Below are 10179 nucleotides of genomic sequence, written 5' to 3'. Positions count from 1 at the left end.
AGTGAGGGCCGGGGTGGGAGAGTGTGAGGAGGGTAAGGGTGACACGTGAATTCTGGGAAGTTAGGGGAGAGTGGGTGTGCGTGAGGATTAAATTTTAGGGTTAGGGGGGGAGCAAAAGGAGAGGAAGGAGGGCGAGAGGAAAGTAGGTGTGAATAACGGTGGAGGGTGAAGGTGGGGATAAGGGAGAATAGTCGAGAAAGGGTTAACCGGGGGCGATAGGAGAGGGGCGCGAGGAGGGAGGAGGATAGGGGGTCGCAGGTGGCGCGGCGAAAGTGAACGGCGAAAGGGAAAAGAGGGAAAAAAAAGGTACTATAGTGGGGGATTGGAATGGGAGTTAACATCGGAGGGAGGGGAAGCGATTTTGCCGCAGAGGAGAAGGAGAGGGAGACTGCCAAGTGCGCAGAAACTGTTGAGAGAGAGAATAGCGATGCAGAAGCTGGGTAGGAAGTACGTGTCGGTGCAGGACATGATTGCGGCAGCAAAGAGGTCAGAGGAGGATGGAGCCGCAGCCAAAGATGGGGAGGGAGGGGAGGAGGAAAAGGAAAAGAGGAAGAGGAAAGGCAAGTCGGGTGAAGATAGTGAGGAACTTGAGGAGGAGGAAGCAAAAAAGAAAAGGAAAAAAGGACTGGCAGGGGAGGGGGGTGAGGAGATGGGCGGAAGAGTGGGCAAGTTAGAGGGATTGGTAGAGGTTTTTAGTAGGGACATCATGGCACCGCTGAAGGAATTAAAAGTAGATGGAAGAGGGGGAAGGGAGGAAGTCCAGAAGGTGAAGGAGAGTCTGGATAAATGGCAGGAGAAATGGGAGGAGGAAAGAGGGAAGATATGGGAGAAAATGGTGGAGATAGGGGGAAAGATGGATCAGTCGGAGAGAGTGAGAAAGGAGGAAATGAATGAAGTCAACAGCAGACTTCTGAGACTGGAAGAAAACGCAAAGAATGGGGCTGAGAGAAGGACCAAAGGGAATGAAATGAAGGGTAGAGAGGGAAGAGGGGCAGATAGGGTTGTGGAGGAGGATATGAGGATTGAGACCATCGAACGGAGGCTACAGGAGTTGGAGTGGAAGGAGGAGGTGATTGAAAGAAAAAAGAGGATGGGCAATGTAGTGATAAGGAGGATGATTTTGGAGGAAAGGGATGCAAAGGAGGCAGTACTGGAGATGTTCAGGGACAAGATGGATGTGGAGGTGGAGGTTCTGTGGGTGAGGAAGTTTGGGAAGAAGGACAGGGATGGGGGAGAATCGATGGTGGCAAGTCTCAAGGACGAACATGAAAAGGGGAAAGTGCTTACAAATAGGAGTAAATTGAGAGGGAGGAGGGAGAGGCTGGAGAGTGACTTGACATTCAAGGAGAGAAGGATACAGCGGGAGCTGGAGGGAATAGCGGACGTAGAGGCAGAAGGTTGCCACCTGTTGAAGGTGCGGGTGAGAGTAGGAAGAGGCAGGGTATGGATAGGAGAGGAACTATGGCTGTGGGACGAGCGGGAGAATAAGTTGAAAAGTAGGAATGGAGNCAAGGATCCGGACTTTTGGAAAAGGCTGAGGGAATGGGACGTAGTGTTCCTGATAGAGACGTGGTTAGACAGGAAAGGGCGGGAGGGGGTGAAGGCGAGAGTGCCGGAGGGATTCAGGTGGAAGGGGCAGGTGGGCAGAAGAGATAATGAAAAAGGAAGGCCGATAGGAGGTATGTTGCTGGGGATTAAAAAGGAATTATGTGAGGATGGATGGGGAGGGGTTGAAATGGCTGAGCAGGGCACGGAGGGGTGGATGGCGGAAAAGATCATTTTGGGCGGAAAGAGGTGGAATTTGATTGGCGTGTATGTGAATCGTGACGCAGGAAGGAACCTAGAGTTAATGAAAGCGGTAATGGAGGAGCAATCGGAGGAGCTGACGATCATTGGAGGGGATTTTAATATGAAAACAGGGAAAGAAGGAGGTTTTGGGGATGCAGAGACGGGGGAGGGGGGCGGCAAAAGAAAATCAATGGACGACAGAAAAGCATGCAGAGAGGGTAAGTCTGCTTAGTAAGGCTGCTGGAGGAGACGGGATGGGGGATCCTGAATGGAAATTGTGAAGGTAATGAGAAAGGGGAGTTTACGTTCGAGAGGGCAGGGGTAAGGTCGGTAATTGATTATGCAATCACGGGGGATGAGGTAAGGAGGGAAATAATGAGGTTGGACATAGGGGAGCGATGTGATTCGGATCACTCCCCATTAGTAGTGGAGCTGAGTGATGAGGGGGAGAGAGGGGAGAAAGAAATGAGAAAGGGGGGAGGGTAAAAGCGATAAAAGTTGCGATGTGGGACAGGGGGAAGAGGAAGGAACTAAGAAGGAGGCTGGAAGAATAGGAATGGGACGTTAGAGGTACAGTGAATAATTTGATGGATGAAGTGAAAGCGAAGGTGAAACAAGTGAAGGAGGACATAGAAGGAGCCATGCGGAGAAGGAGCAAAGGATGGGGGGACTGGTGGGATGAAGAGTGTGAGGCACTGAAGTCGGAAGCAAGGAAGGCGCTGAGGAGAGCAAGGAAGGGGGTGGTGGATAGGGAGGAATATAGGGAGAGGAAAAGAGAGTATGCTAAGCTGTGTGAAGAGAAGAAGGCGGAGGAGCGAAGAAAATTCGAGAGAGAGGTGGAGGAAGCAGTGGACGCAGGTAAGGTGTGGGAGGTGATAAACAGGGAGAAAAAAGTGTGGAAAGGGATAAACGAGGACATTGGGTTGGAGGAGTGGAAGGACTGCTTTATGCAGTTGTTGGGAGGGGAAGAGGGGAGGGTAAAGGGGCAGGGGAGCAAAAGGATAATAGGCCAGGATGTGGAGGGGTTAACGTAGGGTGAAGTGGAGGACACCATAAGGAAATTGAAAGGAGGTAAAGAGGCGGGGGAGGATGGAATAGAAAATGAGATTTGGAAGGAAGGAAGGAGAGGATAAGGACAGTGGCATGGAGGATATGTGAGAAAGTATGGAAAGGAGAGGGATGGCCGGAGGATTGGAAAGAAGGTTTAATAGCTCCGATATGAAGAAGGGTGAGGGCAGGAAGTGGGGGATTTCAGAGGTGTGACACTGATGCATACGCTATATAAAGTGTATGCATCGGTGGTCACGGGAAGGCTGGAGAAGGAAGTAAAGGAGAAAAAGATAGTACCGGATAACCAGACGGGTTTTAGGGAGGGGATGGGGACGGTGGATAATATATACGTATTGAATTATTTAGTGGCCAAGCAACTGGCAAAGGAGGGAGGAAAATTGGTGGCTTTCTTCGTGGATCTGAAGGCAGCCTTCGGCTCGGTGAATAGAGGAGTCCCGTGGGAAACGCTAGGGGGGTGTCAGAAGGGTTGATAGAGAGAGTGAAGGAGATGTATGAGGAAACGGCGAGCAAGGTTAGGGTAGGGGAGAAGGTGTCGGATAGGTTTTGGTCGGCGAGAGGGGTGAGGCAGGGGTGCCCTCTCAGTCCAATACTCTTCAACATCCTTCTGGCGGACCTGGAAGAGTTTTTGAGGTTTAGGTGGAGAGGAGGGGGGTCGGACTAAGAAATACGAAGGTATTCTCACTGGCATACGCGGACGATATGGTGCTGCTAGCAGAGGATGAAGCAGGAATGAAGATCATGATCGGACAGATGAACGAGTACATAAGGGGGAAGGGCTTGATGATAAATGCTGAAAAGTCGAAGGTAATGGTGTTTAGGAAGAGAGCGAAGAGGATGGAGGATAGAGAGGTATGGAAATTAGGGGGGAAGAAGGTGGAGGAGGTTAGGGAGTTCTGCTATCTAGGATATTGGTTCAAAAGCACGGGAGGGCAGGCGAGGCAGGTACAGGAAAGGGTCGCGAAGGCAGGGAAGGTGATGGGATCGGTATGGGGGATAGAGAAAAGGAGGTTTAAGAAAGATTGGATGAGAAGAATTTGGCTTTTCGACGCTCTGGTCTGGTCGGTGGTGAGTTATGGGGCGGAGATTTGGGGGTGGGAGGAATGGGATGCGGTGGAAAGGATGCAGGAAAGGTACCTTAAGTGGGTGCTGGGGCTAAGGAGAAGCACGCCGGGATATCTGGTGAGGGAGGAAGTGAAACGAGATAAATTGTTTAGCAGAGGAGTCAAGAGAGCGTGGAGATTCGAGGAGAAGCTGAGGGGAGGGAAAGGTAGTGAGCTGGCGAGAGCGTGTCTGGAAGAGATCGAGAGTAGAGAGGGGACAAGTAAGGGGTCAAGGTGGGAGGAAGGTCGGCGCAGGTTTAGAGAGGAAAGAGGTAGAGGTAAGAGGAGAGGAAAGGGCGGGTGGGAGAGAAGATAGAGAGGATTTTGGGAAGGTGGAAGAGGAAGAAAGAAGCAAACAGGTGGAGGAGAGGTGGGAGGGGATTGTGCAGTTTTCGGGAAACCTACGGTACCCGGGGGTAGCAGTGGAGGGTATCCCGAAATACTTGGAAAATAGCTGGGGAGAGGAAAGATGGAACAGGGTAGCAAGATTTAGGATGGGGGACGGACTGAAAGGAGAGAAAAAGTGGAGAACGGAGATGAGAAAATGCAGGAGATGTGGGGCGCAGAGGGAGACATGGGGGTACGTCTTAGAAGAATGCATGGGTGAGGATGGTAGTGAGAGAGGAGCAGCGGAGAGAGTGAATGAGATTCTAGGGGAGGATGGGAGAGGAGAGAGATGGATGGTGGAATGGGAGAATTATGGAAAAGAAAAGGAAATAAGTGGGGAAAGGGAGAGAGATAGAATGTAAAGAGAGATTGAAGGTGCGTGTATGTGTGTGGGGGGGGGNGAGGCTCAAACAGAGACCGGAAGCGAGGGTCCCCTTCATGCTCCCACTCAGTCTCGATCTCACTTGGAATGGTTTTTGATTTAAGTTAAGTTAATGTATATAGGCATGTAAATAGTTAGATCATAAGTAGGTAGTTAGAGTTTAAGCATATGTAAACGGAAGTCCTTGTAACCCTAAGGGGAATCAATAAAGTACAATAATGGGTAGAGGGGTTTACATAAGGGGGTCTAGGTGCGGGGCATGAAAAGGGTGAATTTATATCAGGGGTCATATGAAACATTCCATGTCAACTCAGCCACCCTGAATTGTTTGGGTTCTAAGAATTCTGAATTAGTATGCTCACAGTCAAGTAATACATCAGTAAATACTTCCCCTAAATTTTCGCTCCTTTAGCATCAATTGTTTGTCTGCAACATATGAGAAAAGCTCCAATTTTCGAAAAATCATATCTTGCGAACAAATTGTCGAATTTCAATAAATAAAAAACGATTTTTTTCGTTTTTTCATGTACTTTGTGAATAAAAATAAGACAGTACCACAACAATAAAGAAAAACCCATTTTTCGCGTTTTTCAGTCTTTGAATATCAGTGTTATCCAAAGGCCAAAGGGAAATGGAATGTTTCTTTTCCTCTATGGATCATCATAATACACAACTTTTTTGGGATATTTTTGAAAAAACCCCTATGGAGACGAGGGAAAAATTTTTTTTTCATGGAAATTTCGATTTTTCGATCATTCATGAAACATTTCATGTCAATTGAGCCACCTTGGATTTTTTTGGGTCTCGAAACGGAACATTGGCATGCTCAAAGTCAGCTACTATGTAAGTTTGAAATTTTCATAAATTTGCATCCCATCAACATCACTCGTGTACCTGTTAGGCATATCCAAAACTCAAAATTTCAATGGAACATTTCTCACGGACCTGTCGGCGGATTGTGATAAATAATGACTTTTTGAAAAACAATACAACAAAATCATTCCAAGATGTTAAAATTTCGTTCAATTTCAAAATGGGATATATGAGTATCGACGAATGAAAAACATTTTCATGTAAAAAATTGGGTTTATTAATTATCCACGGCTACAAGTATATGAATAACAATAAAAATTCACAAAGTGCTTACTATTCGACGAATTTTTAGGTCGACGATCAACACTCAGTAGCAGAGAAAGAGCACGTTGCAATCGATTTTCCTGTATCACAATGGCTACCTTGATGTACGTCGTTCATTCCGTTGCTTCGTCTTCGGGAAAACTTCTCCTCTAGTTGCAGCGGAATATCTCTTGATTAATAATTCCTTTCCTTCCAGAGGAATAAAACCATGATTTTTCTGTATAGGTGGAATCGCCTTTGCACTGTCGAATCTTGTCTTCAAACGTTCGTTCATATCCACGTGTTCTCGTTTACTATAGAAAAAAACGTCGAGATCCTTGAAATTATTCTTCGCCCACTGGAACAAAGTATCCGTAGTGAGAATAGGTTCACCATTTCGGGAATTTGCAGACTTCTCCGTCTTGCTTCTCTCTTAAAGACTGTGCCTACTTCATCGCATGCTGTGTTTCCATACGCGGTCGGTCGCATGAAAGTGCGCCTCAGCCTCAACTCCAAAATCATTTATATGATACGTGCGTGTAACCGCATGGGTTTCAGTTGACTATAGTCAACTGAAACCCGAAATAACGCATGACGCGCATGCGCATCACCTATTAAAAGAGAATAACAAGGAAGGAAATCTAACCTCCGAATAGTGAATACATGGAATGACTGAAAAATGAAAAGGTGATTTTCGAAGCAGATAAAATGAGCCAAAATCGTATAATTCCTGATAGTGATGAAGAGTTAGGCAGTGAGGAGAATTTATTTACTGATGAGGAGGAGTTTATTGGTGATGTGACATTTGAAGAAAATGGAAATAAAATATTCTCCGATTTTTCAATTACGTTTTGTATCATATTTTTNATAAAATATTCTCCGATTTTTCAATTACGTTTTGTATGATATTTTTTTATAATTATAACTTTCTTTTTTTTTGCGAATTCTTAATGATTTTGTAAAAATTGTATTTTGTAATTTTCATAATTAATTTTTTTCAATTAAAAATCCTTTACAAGTTTTTTGAACTACATATTTCATGAATATAATTAATTTTTTCTTCAGAAGTTCCGCATAATTTTTAAATCACACTTTTTTATAATTATTTTTTTAAATAAATGTGATCTTTTTTCTTCAGTGGATCCAACCCTCCCCCCACCGGGGTCTTCGCCCCCTGGACCCGCTTTTCTCGTGGGGGGCTTCGCCCCCCACACCCCCCACTCCCCCCCTCTCCGCCCCCAGACTTCATCACGCACTTATCATATAAAATAGTATACGCAACACGTGCGGACAGCAGGCGGTCCGCACTAGTTGCGTAATGTACTATTTTGTGCAACAAAAGATTAGCCATATTATATCGATTCTTATAATGTTGACCGGCACCATCTGTGACATAGATCAATTTGTTTACGACAGCACAGACTTGTTGTATGTGTCGTATCAGAATCTCTTGCATCAAGTGAACTGCAGTAGTATCATGAACGAGACTATCAGATAAGATGACTAAACTTCGATGTTGAATATCATTGCCATAGCGATAATAGTACACTACTGGATGGACAGTACAATGATCATTGTTATAATGAAAAGATTGAGCAGTGTCTGGAGCTACGAAGGCATAATTCTCCGAAAAATCAGCCTGCACGAGTATTTCACCATCAATGAAATTCTCTTTTCGTTCTTTCATGAAAGCGTTTTGCTGTATTGCAATGAAATGATGAGATTTCAATACTCCCAATCGTTCACAAAGTGCGTCAACGAATTCACATACTGGAAGTCTCTGGGTTTGTAATGTTGATCTATCCACAGTTTGCCAAGTTCTGAATTCTACAGTGTCAATCATAGCATCGTGGAGGAGGTCCTCCAGCTCAAACGATAATGCGTCAACTCCAGGACAGTTCTTGCATTCGTCTAAGTGCCATTCAGGTGTTGAATTGGGACATATGATTCTTGCGAGGCAGTCTTTATAATCGGTAAGGAGACATGTTGAGTTCTTCGTGAGAGTGGAAATGTTGATTGCACCCAACATCAATTTGCAGTTTTGATGATAGGTACAGACACATACCACGTGCGTACCACTCGCTCCTGCCAATACATAGTGTTTCGGCCTTAACTCCGCAAACTTGCTAATCCCCACCGGTGACTCCGGATGAACAGTTTTATATTTTTCATGGAGATCGTTGAAGTCTTCCAGGACCATCCTCTTCAGTATTATTTTCTTCTCGTCGCTAATTCTCACTGATATTTTATCCTTCATTCATGGTATCATTCGATTGTTACTCTCATAGAAATTACGGACTTTTTCAACCGTCTGTTTGGGCAATAATTTCCCAGCCTTGGCAACGGTTGAAGCAAATATTCCTCTCTTTTCTCGCAGTTGTTTTGCTTTCTTAGTCATGTGCCTTGTACCAAATTCACGGCTCACCTGTCGCTGACTCCATGACGGTGGCGCAACCGTCAAGATTTTCATACGTTCAGAATATTTTGTTGTCGTTTTTATTTTTTCCTTGAGTCCATCCAACATTTCTTCTAATTCCAATTCTCTCGGTGAATGAAAATTCGCTGGTCTGTCCCTGTGACGCTCTATCTCTGAATCATCATCTGTTATTGGAGCATCGGGCTCCGCCGAAACTTCGTTGAAAATCACGCTACCATGAGGATCAGTTGAATGGAAGGAGTGACCTGACCTCAATGAACTGCCTGTGATATTGCCAGTCGAAATATCTGTTAGAAATGGTGTTGCGTTGAACGAACGAGTCGTTAAATCATTTGATAATGATGAAGCGACTTCCTTATTTGACGGAGATTCAGAGGGTAGCGATTCAGGAGTGTAAGTTGAAGCTCTGATCCTTCAGTTGCTGCAGAATTTTGCATTTTCTGGCAAGAATGGGAATTTCTGCCGTAGTATTACCGGGATGCAACGCAGGCTTTTACCAGTGTGACCTTTTTCCCCAGGGACTCGCATTCGATTTGCACATCTCTCGGTATGCGGCATCTTCTAGAATGGGAATGAATGACTTTTATGAATGAATTGATCATTGATAGGGCGAAAAATAGTTATAATGTTTAAATCAGTTTAAAAGTTGACTATTAAAATGATTCATACCATACATCACATACCTTGCTGGAAGTTGATCGAGAATAAACATAGGATAATGACCGTCGGGGAGTTTCTGGTAACGATAACGTACTGAGTCGTGTGAGATGTTGTCCACTTGAGAGTGTGATAAGGACTAATGAAACGTTCATTGTTTGGAAATTTGAGGGGCTGTATGGAAACTCAATTCCGAGAAATCTCGAGTTTTTTCAAACCCCCACTTGAAACCGTTGATTTTATTGCGCTCACATGTTTTATATCCATTGTTCACTGTATGTAAACATCAACCCCAAGGTCGTTCCTCAAAGACATTCGGACAATATTTAATTTATTGTGTTGACCAAGTAGGAGGTTCCGCTGAAAAATCTTACAGCGCATCAATCGGCGGGGACTGGGATTCGAACCCGTATCATCGGACTAACAATCAGTTGCGGTACCGACCGAGCTATCGTTGGCCTTCAATTTGTATACATCATGATGAGTGTTAAATCATGCGGATTTGATGACTCAACACTATTTCGAACGAAATACGAACATAAAATGGTACACAAGTGCTATTAAGGTGATGGAGATTTAAGAAAATCTTGACTTTACATAGTAGTCGACTTTGAGCATGTCAATGTCTGATTTCGAAACCCAAAAAAATTCAGGGCGGCTCAATTGATATGAAATGTTTCATAAATGATCGAAAAATCAAAATTTTCATTAAAAAAAATTTTTCATTCTTCTCCATATGGGTTTGCCATTTTCAAATATCCCGAAAAAGTTGTGTATTATGATGATCCATCGAGGAAAAAAAACAGTATTCCATATTCGTTTGGCCTTTGGATAACACTGATGTTCAAAGAATGAAAAGCGCGAAAAATGCCTTTTTCCTTGTCGTTGTGATACCGTCGTATTTTTATTCAAAAAGTACATGAAAAAACGAAGGAATTCTTTTTCTATTTATTTAAATTCGCCAATCTGTTCGTAAGATATGATTTTTCGAAAATTTGAGTTTTTCTCATATGTTGCAGACAAACAATTGATGTTAAAGGAGCGAAAATTTAGGGGAAGTATTTACTGATGTAGTACTTGACTGTGAGCATACTAATTCCGGATTCTTAGAACCCAAAAGATTCAGGGTGGCTGAGTTGACATGGAATGTCTCATATATATTATTTACTGGAAAAATGGCGGAGAGGGGGGCATTGTGTATAGATAATTTTTGGGGGTGACAAGGCGGGCCGGGGGGGGGG

At 44.3% G+C, this 10179-nt stretch overlaps 1 protein-coding gene across 1 annotated transcript in view; it reads left to right on the top strand.

Annotated features, from left to right (window-relative positions):
- The first annotated feature begins 427 nt into the window (after window positions 1–427).
- Window positions 428–10179, top strand: part of LOC107044625 (trichohyalin) — a 16992-nt gene continuing 7240 nt past the window's right edge. The window contains exons 1-3 of the mRNA XM_015266571.1: window positions 428–1679; window positions 1833–2006; window positions 2386–2646. Of these exons, the coding sequence (XP_015122057.1) occupies window positions 428–1679; window positions 1833–2006; window positions 2386–2646 (1687 nt within the window). The remainder of the gene's footprint in view (window positions 1680–1832; window positions 2007–2385; window positions 2647–10179) is intronic.

The sequence above is a fragment of the Diachasma alloeum genome, unplaced genomic scaffold (assembly GCF_001412515.2).
Source record: "Diachasma alloeum isolate Michigan unplaced genomic scaffold, Dall2.0 Dall_scaffold_00766, whole genome shotgun sequence".
NCBI classification, from domain to species: Eukaryota; Metazoa; Arthropoda; class Insecta; order Hymenoptera; family Braconidae; genus Diachasma; species Diachasma alloeum.
Note: the sequence above shows the minus strand (reverse complement) of the source record. Positions and strands in the feature narration are given on the sequence as shown.